Raw genomic sequence first — 18,183 nt, 5'->3', positions numbered from 1 at the left:
CTTATCGGTATGTGTATGCATATGACGCATAAGTTCCCTCTTCTGATAAATTTTTTTACCACATTGTTTACAAGAATTCGGACGCTGCTCAGTATGTGTGAGCAGATGACGCCGAAGATACGACTTTCGAGAAAAGTTAGAACCACATTCATTACAACGGAGAGCCTGTTGGCTAAAGGGAACAGTGTCAGAGAACATGTGTATGTTGCATCCATTATGAGTGGACAAAATGCACTTTAGCTCACTTCCTTCTTTCAATACCTTGCACCGACTGTTACATGTACCCACTGGACCTCCATTCAATAATGCACCGTTCACAAATCTTGAAAACAGAAAAAAGTTATTACATATTATGATTAAGATAAAAAAATCAAATACAATAAACTGAAGTAAACACAATATATGTACCATGATTGCTTCTTATCACATTACATAACAGAACAAATCTCAATAATTTCAGATAAAGGCTCTAACTCATAAGCCCATATAATTTCCAATTGCAAATGGAATATATGATAAGTTTGGACTATAGCACAGCACATCCAAACAATTCAAGAGGGTCCAATATGGGAGCAATTATTGTGAGAATGCTTCACTTAGCGATTTCCTTACGTGCATTCTGCAACTTTATTTTAAATGAGACTCATCAAATTTTGGATGCCAAATAACACCTAATTCTTTAATAGCTTCATCCTTAGTGAGGTTACTTGTTGACAAGATTTCCCTATCATCTACAGGGACATTGGCCAGGTTTTCTGGACAATTGGACGTCCAATTTCTGTGACACACTTGTGTACTCTAAAGCCGGGAAGAGACTAAAGTTCCTCAACAATTTCAACTTGTCAACACATCAGCGTAAAAATAAGAATATGCAGTAGGGTGAGATTCTGCGTGTTCGTCAGCAAGTTGAACCAGAAATCTCAGAGCAACAAATGGGGCAGAACTTGTAACAGTAGTAAAGCGGTAGTCCTTGATCTCTTCATCAGAAGATTCATGCCATGGTGAGGATGTATTAACACAAATTTGAGTATCTTAGGAATATCAGCTGAATGAGTAAGAAGATAACTTATGAACTTTAAAACAAAAGACAGGAAGTAAGGCTAAATTTCAGGGTCAAGCATTTACAAAGAGTTCAAAGCTATCCTATTTCAATATTCACAACATCTGTCAAATTCAACTCTTGGCTTAGTTGTCATGCTAAAACCTTCGAGCACAAAATTAAATGAAATGGCGTATGGCTTTTAGTGCCGCGAGTGTCCGACCGAGGATATGTTCGGCTCTCCAGGTGGCGACCTGCGCGTCATGATGAGAATGAAATGATGACGAAGACGACACATACACCCAGCTCTAGTGCCAGAGAAATAAAACAAGGATGGTTAAAATTCCCAACCCTGCCGGGAATCGAACCCGGGACCCCTGTGACCAAAGGTCAGCAGGCTAACCATTTAGATATGGAGTCGGACTAGCACACAATGATGGGGCATATGAAAGCATAATGAGTTAGAAGTCACAAGGGGTACATTTTCCGTGTGTCCCGTTTCACTGTATTCACGCATGAAAATTAAATACAGCTGGTTAAAATCTGGAATTCTAGCAAACGTATTTTCAATGTGTTCATCCATTTTATCAGCATTATGCTTAGGCTGAGCTACAGGTGACATTTCAGGACGAATAGGAAATTTGCCATTAAGCCTGCTAGAATTACCCGTGTTCTTCACATGGTTGATGGAGACCTTCAAGCCTCCAAAACCTTTGCAATTTTGTGTAAAGAGAATCAAGAATTATACCCCTGGCACTCCGAACTGTGGCGCAATTCTTAACACAAAACTCAGGGATGGTGCCTGACATCCCCCAACCAAATTTGGTCAACTAACAAGGTGAGATAACCTTTCTTATGCAAGGTACTAGAAGACAAAATTTCATAGTAGACGTCAGCTCTTAGCAAGATATAAGTAGCAGAACGCTGCTTAAATATCCTAACACTTAAAATGACATCACGAGCAATATACCAACTGGAACAATCAATTTTCTGTCAGGAAGTTGGCTTGTGGTTGTATTCACAATTGCACAGTTCAACATCAATGTATAATCTGACACATTAGTGAAGAAAACAATGTTGCATGTGGATCATCCAGGCTATTCATCAGTATTGCCTATACCAAACATAGGTAGCCATCAAATCTTAGTACAAATGCCAAGCTTTGTGACAAGACTACAAGACACTAAGGACAAATGACTCTCCCAGTCCAAACAATCTTTAAGTAGTGGTACAACCTCTCCTGAAGTGTTCTTCACCGCTACACAAGCTGTACTTAACTAAATATTTGAGTGGGTGGCACAAATGCAGACCTTCTAACAATTATATAATTGGGAATTGTTTGTTTTTACAAACCAACAAGGTGTAAGGTCCATTGTACCAAGGGCACTTGTGTTGCTTACACCATTTAGATAAAAAAAAATTGCTAGGGGCTTTACGTCGCACCGACACAGATAGGTCTTATGGCAACGATGGGATAGGAAAGGCCTAGGAGTTGGAAGGAAGCGGCCGTGGCCTTAATTAAGGTACAGCCCCAGCATTTGCCTGGTGTGAAAATGGGAAACCACGGAATATTTAGATAAATGAGAAGCAAAAATATAGATACGAAAGGTTATTTTTCCCTCATAAATTTGCGGCGATAATAAATGTTTGTTTGAACTTTCTACAATTAGAATTGCTATGATTATCAAGTTTTCAACACTTACAATTAAAGGAATTGTTGTTTTTGTTGGTTTTGTGAAATAAAATCTAAAACATATGACAATGACAAAATGGCCATGAATCAAAGACAATCAGTGGATCCAACACACAATGGGTTATTTTCAGAGAAAATGCTTGTTGTCCAAAAGGGTTCTAAATCCATGTCACTGAACCTTGCAATAGTATTAATTACTGGTAAAGCAGAACCATATTTTCCTCATATGGTTGTACTAATCACAGGTATCTTACTCACGGCGTTCCTCTCAAGGTGGTACTAATCACAGGTAATATAGACACATGGCATGTGATACCATTCACAGGTAAGACAGACACATGGTGTTCCACAGATTAGAGTACTACTCACAAGCAATGAAGACCGATGGTTTTCCACACATAGTCGCACTAAACACGGTCACCGACTAGATCAATGATGATGATCATAATTCTGGTTTAAGGGGCCCAGCCGCTTGGTAACCAGACCCTATTGGTACGAGGTGCAAAAAAATAAAACAATTAAAACTTCAATAAATATTCATTGACAAGAATCTAAATAAAATAATGATGAAAAATCAGCATGAATTCAAAATAATCAGTGGATCCGACTGACAATGATATAATGACTTCACTATGCAGGGTAGGGTTATAAAGAACTTTAGGAGAACTTTCGAGTCGCAACGCTCAATGCTGCATCAGTCTATTTGCAAACCGGATTCGGCGTGCTTTCCTCCTCCACAGAGCGAGTTTGCTACATGTTTTTAGATCCTATAGCCAAGAATATCCGCCCGAGGGATGGTAAGTTTAAATCCGCAGTTATGAATATTGTTTTAAAGTAGTTTCACATTTTCATACCTAGCTGGTTAACATAACGCCACTGTACTGTGACTCTTCCTTCTCCTCAGATACTAAGTAGCGCTTCATCTCCTCCTTACGGACAGAATAGTGTATGACCTCTTCCTACTCTGTACTCGTTTCTGTTACAAAACTGAGTAAACCTCAGATTTATCTCTACAACCTCTTAACAGACAATCAAACTTACACCTTTATCGAATAGACCTAAATGAATTGCTGTTAAAATTTAAACTCCGTCCATTCAGATCAAAATAAATGCCTTCCTCACCTCCTCCATTAAGAAAAAAACGCTGAATCTCTGAGTTCTGAGATAGAGATTTGAACCCCAAAAACTACATCAAAAACTACACTCATTTTCACTTAGCAAACTGGGATTGATATAATCTTTTTGAAGAGAAACGGTTCATCATGAGATTCGACTCTTGATTAGTATCACTATTACAATTGAACTTATGTTTTAACGGTCCACCTATTCAATCCTATATTAAGGAATGTGTATAGACTATATATTATCGGAAATGTGGACCATTAAGACATAAGTTTAATTATTATTGTGATCACAATTCAATACGGACCAAAACCATGAAGTTTACATCCTATGACATTGAGTAGTATGGCAAAGAGGGAAAAGCTTCCTCGATGGTGTCTGGAAATTCTACACCATCACCACCACCATGAAGACAACATACTGCGATGGAGGAGAATGCACGGAAGCCGGCTAGGATGAAAGACAGATATCATCCAAGTCCAAATAATTTCACGTAGCTTGATATTGCTCCAGAGGAATAAATCCCACTTGCATTGACGGGCGGAACACACACACCACTCTCAATCAGGCGGCACATCACATCTCAACATCAGTGATATTCTAGCACAGTTCCATCTACCAGCTGCGAACCGATCATTCGTATTTATGCCATTAAATATCCGGAGCTAAGCAGAGGTAGAAAAATACCTGCACTGCTCACACAAAGTACAACGCAGTGGAACAAAGAACAAACAATGGTCTTCCTGTCCCATTCTACATAGTGAAGATGAGAAATCTGAACCCTGGTATCAACCACTCGCTCCAAATCTACAATATAATCACCAAGCTCCTGCTCAATGCCACACGAGATTCTCCCCAAGAAATTTAGTAAGCAAAAATGGCCACCCCATCAAAACTTCTATAAATTTTTACACAGTCCTAGTCAACAAAATAGGACTGGCACATTCTGGATACATTCTACAGCACAGAACCTGGCTGAACAATGCTACACAACTAACCGCTTTCGCGTCCATCCTCCACCTGGTCAGCGGTGGCACATGGGGTAGATAGCAGCTACGCACAGGATGTTATCACTGGCCATTTTCAGAAACAGGGACATCAAACATTCCGGGCCATTCGGATCCAGAATTTTAACGGACACACCTAGCTGATGCGTATACTGTACGGATTATGGAAACAATGAACCAGCTTCTGAGGGATGGTTTCCTGATCTACGTCAAGCGATATCATGTGGAGGCCTCTTGGATATCTTGACCACAGCACAGACACTGCGATCGCTGCCATTTCTATGATCATAGTACTACTGCATTCTTCAAAATGTATGTGCGATTTGTAATGGTCAACACACCTCAAGTGCTTGCACGAGAAAGGGATCACTCAAATGCAACATTTTCAGTGAAGGTCATCCACCTTTCTCAGCTAAATGTGAGGGTAAACATCAACATTGTCCCACTCTCCTGGAAAAAGTGTTACATATCACACCATTTGACATTCCTGCCCCATCCTCCCCTCCCACTCATCCCCTCCTTCCACTGAGACCATTCTGAAAATCATCACTTTGGAGCTCCAGAATATTGTCCCATTCCAACGTCCAGATATTCTGTATCAGATCCAGCTAGCGGCGCAATTGATCTTCCAGACTCACTTTGACGGAACTTCTCTGGAACGTAAGTGCAGTGTGCGTTATTTCTCCTCGATCCTAGTCCGCTGTTGTAGTAAATGAATGTTTATGACATTGATGTGTGTTTTTTCAGGGTCAAGTGACTGCTGCCCAATGGATGTCACGGAGGGGTAGCAATTGGCATTCATAAATCCATCCCTTCAGAACAACATTATCATTCTTTAAAGGAATATCTATCTGAAAACTTAAAAATAGAAATCACTATTGGAAATCAATTAATGGCTTTAGCTACATTTTCTATAGCTTTGGCTATCCGCACCTCAGAAATTTTTAGGAAATACTGACCGTAAATACAGTACTTACATCACGATCACAGATTTTAAAAATACTTCATATACATATCACAACGAGCCATTTACGATCAACTATTACATGATATACTTACTCTTTCCTTCCCCCAACCCGCCCTACATCAAATACGAGCCCTGAATTTCTGATCCCCAGCTCTAACCTAGCAATGAAGTGTGACATCACCATGCTGCCTTCAATGGGAAATGACCATGTCCCTGCCTTTCTAACCATAAAAATGTACTAACAAACCCATAGCAACATGACCAACATCCCCAAATGTTATACGGTATACACGAAACTATTGGGTATCATACAGACAAACAATATCAGACATAATATGCAATTCTGAACCACCTACTTAACAGCATGAATTACAAGATAAAGTTAAGAAATTAGAATCCCCACTAGCTATTGTCAACCGACTCCACATTCCTCACCATACCTCCCATCTATGCAAACCTCCGCTGCCTCCCTAAGCACTCCAAATATTAAAATAATCCCATGAACATTACAAGGCATACCTTCGATCCTGTGACCCAAATATTCAGGAAGAGAAGAGTTCGAACCTTTTTCTACTCTTCCTTCCACGTTTGTAATTCCAACATGACCAATTTGGCTATCATCATTTTTTCATTCTTTCATCAGGTTTCCATTGTCCCATATCGAACGGGGAATCAAGCATGGTTTCAAAATAAGATCTTCATATGACCATGCTATTTTCTGTGGAACCATCTGAGTTAAGACTGACGAATGCCACACCTTATACAAAACAAGAGTTATTCTTCATATGAATGACATATGTTTTGCAATTTTCTTTTAAGAGGACAAAGTTACAAACATTTAATGACTTATATGCTTCAAGCTGGATCATCTCTCATGTGTGTACGGACTTAACAACTGAGTTTCTCACCTTACATATTAAAGAATTTTACTTCATGGTATGACGCACCGTAATCTCGTTCCAAAATTTTAACTTATGTTTAATAACTACTGTAAGTGTGCCTTGAGTTTGATACTGCTTTTTGGATGTTTGTATTTTGTTCAAATGATCACTGGCTGATGATGACAGGTAATTAGTGTCGAAACTAGTACCACTCTTTTATGAACCGCATATGATGTAATTCACATCAATAAATTAGTTTTGAAAAGGTGGAACCAAAATACCTTCAATTTACGGACAAGCAAAGCAATTCTACCCCTATTACCTAATAATGCATAACAAATCTGCACTCAGTGAAAACAAAACAATGACTGACATTTCTGCAGATCATTATAAAGTAATTTTCTCACCATCTTCCGATCCCAATATCTACCACGCTGACCACGATGCAATATCGGAATATTCAATTCTTGACTCCCAACATCCCCTAAATGCTCCTATTACAGTCTAAGATATAAAAGACGCACTCAGGACTAAAAAGAACACTGCCCCTGGACTGGATCAAATTACTTACCGACATATAAAAGAAGCTCCACATCCCTTCCTACAACTCCAAAATGAAGTATACACTATAATTCTCCATACAGGAATCTTCCCCACCCCTCCCCCAAATTGGGTACATACCAAAAATTTGTCATTTTGAAAACCCCAAAAACTACCATCACAATGAACTTCATATAGACCCATGAATCTTCTAATAGAGTGTTCTAAAATCTTAGAAATCATCTTAGCTCACTGTATACACACCTATCTCGACCCCCTACGTCTCATACCTCAGTATCACGCCAGTTTCTGTCCTCAGCGCTCCATGCATGACCATGTCTTTCATATCTATGTAACCATCACAAAATATTTACCTACAAAAATATGCGCAGCCCTTACCAGTCTTGATGTTGAGACTGCCTTTCAACGGACTGATAAATAAATTCCATCATCTTCCAGTTCCAATGACAATCAGCAATTTCCTAGCCAAAATCAGTATCCAAAACACATTTACCTATACCTCTCCAATTAAAGCAGGAGTACAACAAGGTATCCCACTGTCACCACTTTTATATGTCCTTTGTATCAATATTACCCAACCTATACCCCCACTTTCATTGTGTGAGTTTGCTGAACACACAGCAATACTGGCTGTGGAATCCAATAACTGATCCTTGCAATCCCGTCACAAAACCAACTTAAATGAACTCGAACAATGGCTCAATCTCTGTCAAATCAAAATTAATGCCAGCAAAAAATGTATATTTTTCCTAATCGTAAATGTAGATGCCGTCCCACTAACAAAACTTTCTAACCTTAAATAATAAACCCCTTGCTGTAACAACCACACTTAGTCACCTAGGCATAAGGTTTCAAAATAATTTATATTTGCAAAGATTGTGGAAGAACCTTCCTCTGGGGGTTACAACAAGATGTCGCGTAGTGCAATTTTTCGGTGCAAACCCAGTAAGAGACTGTTCTACAATCCTTCCAACGGCAAACATCATGAAGAAGTTTGTAGTGAGACTCCAACGAGAAAGAAGTTTAAAGATCTCAAAAGTATTCTACCAGATAATTATTTATTTATGAATAGTAAACCTTTAAAAACATTTCAAACTCTACTTCATTGTCTAGATTTACAACAAGTTCCGTTCCTATGCTCACATCTCAGGAGGAAGAGAGGCAAGATGAAGAAGACGAAGAAAAAGATAATCTCAATGGTATTTACAATCGGAGTTTTTAATTATATTTTATATTGCAGTGCAAACATCTAAAGAAGGAGAGCAACAGGATGCGGTGCAAAATGAAGAAGGCAATGAAAAAGGAGACGTCCGAGAAGGTCCCAACTCCTTTTTATCAACAAAGCAAGATAAATACAGTTTTCTACATATCAAGTGTCTGCACGTAGCCCGGAATATTAACAAGCCTCTGTTTCCATATGTAGATGTAAGATCCCAACCTACCCGTAGAACGCTTGTAACAGATAAGAGCGGATCAAGATTGTCATTACACAAAGTATGAAGCAGAGATTCTAAAAATTGAGCAAGAATTACATTGTGTGGGTAATGTAATAGATTTTACATACAGTCAGTACAGTACCTTTCTTTTTTCTGTAGCATACAGTACACTAAAATGTTGCAGACTCTTCAATAACCTACATCCCTTAGGCAGAGATGCCAACTTTCAAGAAAGGCAATTCGTAATGTAGCCGTTCGGTCACCGGGGGGGGGGGGGGTGACGGGCGAGGCGGCCGTAGAATTTTATTTCTTCGAGATGTTACTAACGTACATATCATTGAAAAATTAATGAACATACAAATCAACCAGATATTCAAAGACTGGCATATAAAGAGTGTATGATTCTTGCCCGCTAAAGTAACAGGTGATCTGCGGTACATATCTGAGGTAGGTTGAAGGATCATTTCTTTTGTTGAGTACTGTAGTTGCTGCCCTTAGCAGCTTGTAGTTGCTGTTTGGTAAACGTACCACTGGTGACATGCTATTTCGTTTCATATCGTGTGCTTCCTCTGCACTAACAGAGCACTTAACAGTTCGGTGTTCAGGTTATGTAGCGCATACCTATCTGCGAAATGCCACTGTAATATTTGTCCCAAATGGAACATAATCATGAAGTGAAATGAAGTGAAAAATCTGCGGTATACGTTCTTACAGGCTTTAGACAGGACTCCCTTGTGTTGTATTCCGCTTCTCGTGCCGTCTTTTGTTTTTTTCTTGAGGTCCAGGGCTAGCACTGACGAATGGGAGTGCTATGTCTGTGAATTCTCATTATCTTTGTCCATATGACTAGCACGGGCAGTTCAAACAGCAAAATAAATATATTACTCTTTTGTTGAAAGGAAAATAGCATGATCCCTGGACCAATAAATATATCATTTATGAATGAGTTAGGGCACAAAACGAATGAGCAACATGAAGGAAACGACACCTAATTAATACAAACAACTTCAGTGAGCAAAGACATCATACACGAAAGTGTTGAGACAAAAAACACATACGGAAGCGCTGCGACGTAGCAGAAAAAAAATAGTCGTAAGGTAGTAAAGTATGTATCCATATCATTCTCTTCAAGTAAAACATTTCGTACTATTTCTTAATTTACCACATATTTTCGAGTTTATTTATGTAAAAGCAATTATGTTCCATTTGGGACAAATATTACAGTGACATTTCGTAGATAGGTATGCGCTACGTAACACGGTGTTCATATTAGCACAGAACTCAGTCTTGTTCTTCGTCACCATACGCAACTGAAAATTCGCGGCTACACACACTACAAAAACACGCGCGAATGAGATTTTGAGGAACGCAGGGTATAGTGCGCATTGGTATCACCTTAATATCACTATAAAATTTGTCACAAATGGAACATAATAATTGCTTTTACACATATCAAGTGAAAAATCCCTGGCAAATTAAGAAATATTTGATTTTTGGAGAATATTATGTATGCGTACTTTACCACTTTACAAGTACATTTGGTGTTGCGCTCACAGTGACACACGTATGTCTTTCGTCTTACACTTTCAACGATTTCGTGTGTGATATCTGTGTTCATTGAAGATCTTTGCTTTCGTTTCATTGCTTCACTTGTCAAACATCATTTCATGAATTGTATCGCGATATGCAATATTTAATAAGCGACAAAATGGTATGGCCAATGTACATAAGAAATGTTCAGTGGACTAGTGATTTATTGGTCCAGGGATCAAGCTACTTTCGTTCGAACAGAAATAAAAATATTTATTGGTCCAGGGATCATGCTATTTTTCTGTTGACCTCCATTTTGCTGTTTGAACTGGCCGCTCTAGTCATATGGACAAAGAGAATGAGAATCCACAGACATAGCACTCCCATTCCACGGTGCTAGCCCTGGACCTGAAGAAAGTAACAAAAGACGGCACAAGCAGCGCAGTACGTCATAAACCAGTCCTGTCTACAAGCCTTAAGTATGTTTTCATATTTCTCAAATAACGACGGTATTTCTTAATTTACCAGGGATTTTTCACTTGATATGTGTAAAAGCAATTATTGTGTTCCATTTGTGACAAATTTTACGGTGATATTAGGGTGATACCAATGCGCATCGTACCCAGGAACGCAGTAAACAGGGCCATTCTTTCGAGTATTCCTCCCTAAATTTTTGAACTATTTTTAGTTTATTACTAGCGTCACTAATCACGGTAACGTCACCACACGCATTTTCCTGCACAATAAATCGCTTCATTATTTCAAACCTTTCACATTTGGAACACACGATTAGCATATATCCTACAAGAGCAATATATGTAAATTTGGCAACCAAAATCGCAATCAATATTTCAACAGTCACGCACGCAGTATCCACAATGAAACGGAGTTTCTCACCACTTCGCCGCCAAAACAAAGGCAAAACAACTCACATATTTCAAGGAAGTCTGGTCGTGTGACGAGCAAAGACAACAGCTCCGCAAGATATACCACTTCACAGGTCCCAATTTCTCCGGTAATGGAAGCACACACTGAGTTCGGCGCGAGAAAACTCGAAATATTCTCAAATGAGAGACAGGAGAGGGGTAAAATTGATTACCGAGAAATCCGAAAATAACATTCTGAGAATTAAAGCTGTAATGGCATTCCTTGTCTATACTTTTGAACACCTCATACACTTAGATTTGAAAATCAACAAAAAATCGTAATTTGAGGTGCGTGATTCGTAAAGGCGTAATTGTGATGGGTAATTCGTAATTATTACGATTGAATCGTAATAGTTGGCATCTCTGCCTTAGGGTGTTATCTCGAACTCTATCTGTAGAGCAGGTCTCAAGCCTGGATAAAGCAAGAGACACACCCGAAATAGTAGGCTAGGTAAAATGGTAGTTTAGGGGGAAGAAAAAATGTTATTCTTGTATAACATCGTTAGTAGCCTTTCTATTGAAAAATGCTACATAACTAAAGATGTAAAACGTAACATTTCTAATCATTTTTGGGCGAACTTGAGTTTTCAAGTTTTTGTACAGGCTTTTGTACAAATATTCATAAATAAAAACTTGGCTGAGTTGTAAGGAAATAGTTGCATAAAATGTACAAATAAACTTGTAATACACACCTCATTAATACACACTTTTTAGTCACTGCTCATTAGCCCACACTCATTAGTAACTGCTAATATGCCCTTGCTCAATTGCCCCCTGATCATTTGCAATTGCTTATTACACCCTGCTCATTAAGTCATACATAACTGACCCTTGCTCATTAGCGACTGCTCATTGCTGATGACCACGCAGTTTTCAACAGTCTTACCCCTCACCTAGCCAGTTTACCAAATCTGGAAGATGGATGGGTGTTTGTACGATATTGAGAATTAGATGACATTTTCTCAGCCTAATTTAGTCTATACAAACTAGATATGGCAACATGGTTATGGCTGAATAGAGTGTGTATGACGGTAGTGCTTCTCAATATTTTGTGATTATGGTTGTACCTAAATTGAATAACGAAGTGAAACTGTGAAAAACTGATGTACGTATTAGCTTGTTATTAGATCTTAATTAGTGATGTATTACCGGTTAGTTTTAAGTCATTTGGGGACTGAGGTGAAGTGCTACAAACTTGAACATATTTCCTAAGAGTAGTGAAGTGCAGTTACCCTGAGCCAAGACCAACTACAATTACATCAGACCGTAATCCAGAATAAACATGGCGGACATCGGCGTGCGATATGAGAGTATGAGGGAAAGGTTATGCATGTTTATTTCGAGTCACCTAAAGAAAATATCACAAGTCGAACGTCATGAAATGCAACTCACTAACTCAAAATATGAATAATTAAACACCAAAAGTAGCGTTACAGCGTATTGTAAGTCTAAATGAAATTTCAGAGGGGAAAATAACGAAAGAAGAATTATTGTATCAACGTCAGGTTGAAACAGACAGAGAGTATAAAATTATTTCACATATGAATCTCCGGTCAGCAAATACGGTATATAGATGTCACACCACCATTAACCACAGCCCATTATGTAAAACACGCAAACAAATTTCTCCAACAAAATTTCAACCCTCCAAAATCCACCTGTATTGTTGAGTAGGTACAAGCGATACTTGTATGATACACTTGACCATCTAAGGCACTCGTCAGCTTAAAACTCACCAGAATTGATGGCATAATTGTATTTTATATAAAAGAACACAATCCTCATGCTCACTCCACGGGAAATGGGGTTAGGTTTAGTTTAGGCATGTTCATTGTAAAACGTTGAACATTTACTACATCATTCTTGAGCCACCGTTTAAGATTAATTTAGTCTCTAAATCATAAATTTTAGTCATGATTTCTGAGACTGATTTAATGTTCTTTGTAGTAAGGTACGTTGGCTGATAAGGCAAATGTTAGGATAGCCATCATTAGTTTAAACTTCGGAAGTTTGCGCGGCACTCGAATTAGATCATCATCTTCTATGGGTATATAATGTCTTCCCTATACATTTGATTTCAAAAATGATAAAATGATTAATCTACACAACATTGTTAGTCCTATGATTCGGTTCGAAGTTTTCCTTACGAATGCTCTTAACCCAATTTTGTTTTAATACTAGGTCTTTTGGAAACGGGAACACTTAAGCTCTTATTTACATCCAGACACACAGCACATTAAACTATAAACATATTGCATAGGTAACTAAAAATGAAGAAAAAACTTCCAGAGAAGAACACGAGAATCATCATTAACCTAATCACCAACGATATTGTTGGAATAAATAAGCTATTTGAGAACAAATAGCTTCTTACGGCACTGAAAGAGGATCTGTAACCTTCTTAAGACTATAAATAAATATAATATACGATTAATAATATTCAAATTTCCGTAAATATTTGGTAACAACACGGCTTACACAAATCAAAACAAACGCATGCTAGCACTCCAGCTGCCGCCATTATGGACAGTTTCGATAGGTCGGTTAAGGTCTGATATATTGTAGTTGGTCTTGCCTGAGCCTACACAATCGATTTCTATATCGATCGTGATACCATTCAATTCACCACCATGAGCTCTTGCGTAGCATGTCAGAAGGCTGTTTCTAGGCAAGATATAAATCCTAACATTCAGAGTAGTAACTCTCATGGTTGGTTCCATTGCAAACGTCTTAGTATACGAGACGTTGTATTAAATTTCTTAAAATCTGAAATTCAAGTTTGAAGGTGTGCTCGTTGTGAAAAGGAAACTCGAAATAGTATACATACCTTGGAACTAGCAACAACGCAAATAATTGGGTACATCTATCAGCTCTTACTTGAGGTAAAGGAAGAAATTGCAGAGGTTAAGAAATCAAGTGTAGAGGCTGAGCGAGAGTTAGGCAAAAGTTTGGAGTTAGCTCACGAAAAGATGGATGAGAATGCAACATTTATTAAAAAACAGTCAGAAGTAATAAATCAATGCATGGAGAAAATGGAGAAATTGAGAGAAGAAAATTTAAATCTTAAGAAGCATCTAAAGGACAAACAAATACAGTTAGATGAACTCGGTCAGTACGGTCGTCGTAACACTGTTGAAATTTTAGGTATATAACGGATTAATGAGGATGTTTATGAAATTGTTAAACCTGTAGGTCGAGTATTAAATGTGGAGATCAAGAATGAATCGATTGATGCATGTCATAGGTTGAAGAGGCAATTGCATCAAGCTTCAGGTGCCATTGCAGTGAAGTTTTTACACCGTAGTGTCAAGAATGAACTCATTCAAAAACACACGATTAAAAGGGATTTGAATGCGTCTCATCTCGGATTATATGAGTACGACACGGTGTATATAAACCCGTTTGATGTCCCTACAAAGAAAGATCCTTGGACAAGCTCGAAAAATTAAGGAGAGAAATTATGCTTTTCTATGGCTAGATCATGAAGGTAATATTAAACTCCAAAAAGATAGGGTGACCGGCAGGTGTTTAATCTAAAACCCCATGACGATGTGAATGGATTAAATGAGACTGTGTAGCTGTTGTGTTTTCAGAAAAATGATTTAAATGTAATTAATATTTACTACCAGAAAGTAAGAGGGTTAAACAGTAAAATTTTGGAGTTTTATATTAACAATAGCGAATGAGAGTACGATATTATGCTGATTACGGGAAATATGGTTACAATCTCATTTTGCTAACAGTGAACTATTTAGTAGGGATTTTAATGTGTATAGAAAGGATCGTATAGGAACAAAGAAAGAAGGAGGGGCACTAATAGCTGTTAAATGTTCTATAGTATCAAGAAAAATAACGCTAGATTTTGGTCATACTGAAGCAGTTTTGTAAAAATTATATTTAATGGTCACAGTTATGTAATAATGTCAGTGTATTTTTCACGTGCATCCAAATTGGAAACATATTTGTACTTCTATAGGCTGTTTGAAGTTAATAAGGACATTTTTAAATTTAGATCTTATTATAGCTTATGACTTTAATTTGACATTAATTCCTGGCGAGCAAAGTAATCTTGTAAATTTTGGACCTGCACATAGATCAGGGCCTCTCAGAGTGCATGCACCTGGCGCATGCACTGTGCACGGTGCAAAAGACGACTTGGCTTGGTTGACCAGAGTGCAGACCCCCTCTCCTCGATTTGGAGCAACAGCGCTGTCTCTCTCTTTCCCCACGCCTGTCACCCCCTTCCTCGCTTGCTCTGTAGCGCTCCAAATACCAGCCAAGTTGAGCCGAGTTGAGCCGAGCTTAGCGAGTAGCCCAGAGATGAAGCGTTGGTCCGAGCCGAGCCAAATGGGACCGATGTACTGTGCACAGGATCTCTGCGCCTTAATTCGCACGCGTGAGATTTTGGGCGTTTGAGAGGCCCTGACATAGATCTCTAGCTGAGTTCATATCATTCTATCAGTTGCACTTGGTCAATAATACTTTTAATGCAAACGGAAATACACTTGATCTTATTATTATGAATGTTAACACATTAACAGTACATAGAGATGAGTTCCCCTTAGTTAAGGAGGATAGTTATCATCCTCAAATTGTAGTCACACTACTATTAAACAGAGAGCATAGCCATCTTTCACAACAACCTAAACAATCTAAGCATTTCTTTGACTTTATAGGGGCTAATTTCTTTCAAATGTATAAAATGTTAGAGCAAATGGATTGGTCTAAGATTATAGAATTTACAAACGCTGACCAGGCAGTTGACTGTTTTTATGCTCAGGTACACTCCGTATTTTTTGAAACGGTACCAATGAAGAATATTCACACAAAGAAAAAACTCCATGGTTTTCTAAAGACACAATAAATAACCTGAAACTGTAGAAAATCCATTGAATGTGAGGGAAATATTCAGAGTATAGTAGGGTAATATTTAGCCAGTTAAGGAGAGTAACGAAATATATGAACAATAAATCGTATAAGAATTATATTTCTAGACTTGAAGAGAATATCCGAAGTCATGTCGATCAGTCCTGGAGCTATATGAAATGCAAAAGAAGCACAAAGGAAAGTTTACTACAGGGCATGAAATTCAACAATATCTCACTTAATAATAACAAAAGTATAGCTGATGGCTTTCCAAACTTTTTTGGATCGGTATATTCGAAACCTCCAGCAACCTACGATATTCCTGACACATCTGATTTATATGTTAATTATCCGTTATCTCTAGAATTCGTGAATGCAAAGGAATATATGTTGGCTATTAAAAAGTTAAAACCTAGCAGGCCATGTGGTGTTGATGGAATACTGCCGCACCTACTGAAAGCATGTTTGAATGCGTTAGATTTCCCCTTACGAGTCTTATATAACATTGTGGTAAAAACGCAAACCTTTCCAAATGTATGGAAGATATCGAAAGTGTGTCCAGTTTTAAATGTGGAAACAGTAAAATTATTGAAAACTATCGCCCTGTTTGTATTTTATGTGCATTGGCTAAAGTATTTGAGCAAATAATGTACACGCGTATATTTAATCATGTGAGGGTCAGTATACATATTAATCAGCATGGTTTTTCGACAGGTAGATCAACTAATCTATTGAAATTTATACAATATGTGTATGCCGTTTTGAATAATCAAGGACAGGTCGACGTAATATACAGATATTTTTCTAAAGCTTTTGACAAATTAGATCATTACATTACCTAGCCAACATTAGAAACAATCTTCGAGAGAGGGACCGCTAAATTGAGGAAAAAATTAAGAATGCTGCTATTCTAAAAAAATTAAATTCAACGGCGTTTTCTCATCACTTATCACATGCATTTCACCTGGCACGTTGTTTCCTCTCAAACTTGGTTTTTCAAGTTATTTTGCTCCCCTCCTAGCCATTCATGGTGTTGGCATTTCTATAAAAACACACTGTCAGCCATAATTTTCAACACAGTGTTTTCATTCTGTTTTTGGATTGTTATCAAAGTAAAAATTTTAGACTAAGAGGTCCGCAACCTCAGCACAGCCACTTATTGTTCGTTTCCGCCTATATCATTTGTTTTCTTTTCTCTTCTCAGGCTAGCACACTTTATGGACTCAACTATGTTTTATATTAACCTTTTTCACTGAATTTGTCTCAGCAAGTTACTTACTGCTCTTTCTAAATGTAAATATTGTACGGTATATTGTTATTGTTTTTATTTTTGTCATGTCTCCTTTGCCTTTCATTTGTTCCTTCATTACGTTTTTAGCACATTTTAGCTAGTATTATGTAGATTACTCTAACCTACCGCCCTTATTTCACTGAAGATGGCTCAAACGATCGATACATGTTTGAATTTTATTGCTCCATCTAATGATGGAGTTATGTTTTGTACTGAATTAGGATACATTTCTTTCTTTGTAAATTAGACCATGGCATTTTAATGAGAAATGTTGTAGTGTTTTGGACTGACCCATCCTTGGTTAAAACTGGTTGGAACTTATCTTAATGAACGGAAACAATATGTTTGCTATCATCAAAATGAGTCTTACGCATACAATGTTACTTCTGGTGTACCAGAAGGGTCTAACCTTGGCCCTTTATCCTGTATTTTATATATTAACGATTCGCCCTCTAGAATTAGATTTCCTCAATGTTTATTATATACCGATGATGTAAAACTTTATGAAGAGATTTAAAATGTTGATGATATGTTGAAATTACAATATAAATTGGATTACTCATACACATGGAGTATTGAAAACTGTTTACAACTTAATATAAATTCTGTTCCATTCAGATTTCAGATAAGAAAAATACATTGAACTATGTATATAAAATTTGTAATAAAGAATTCAAAGTTGTTCACTCTCTTAATGACTTAGAGGCAATTGTTACAAGAAATTTATCTTTCAAGTAGCATACTAATACCATGGTTAATGTTTTCTAGAAGAAATTGGGTTTTTTAATTAGAAATTCAAGAGATTTCACTAACACGTATGCACTCACCTTATTGTTCAATAGTACTGCCTGATCCAAACTTGAG

At 37.7% G+C, this 18,183-nt stretch overlaps 1 protein-coding gene across 1 annotated transcript in view; it reads right to left on the bottom strand.

Annotated features, from left to right (window-relative positions):
* LOC137502351 (uncharacterized) overlaps window positions 1-18,183 on the bottom strand; it is a 66,759-nt gene that overhangs the window by 12,924 nt on the left and 35,652 nt on the right. The window contains exon 5 of the mRNA XM_068229360.1: window positions 156-322. Within this exon, the coding sequence (XP_068085461.1) occupies window positions 156-322 (167 nt within the window). The remainder of the gene's footprint in view (window positions 1-155; window positions 323-18,183) is intronic.

Source organism: Anabrus simplex, chromosome 10, assembly GCF_040414725.1.
Source record: "Anabrus simplex isolate iqAnaSimp1 chromosome 10, ASM4041472v1, whole genome shotgun sequence".
Classification (NCBI taxonomy): Eukaryota; Metazoa; Arthropoda; class Insecta; order Orthoptera; family Tettigoniidae; genus Anabrus; species Anabrus simplex.
Note: the sequence above shows the minus strand (reverse complement) of the source record. Positions and strands in the feature narration are given on the sequence as shown.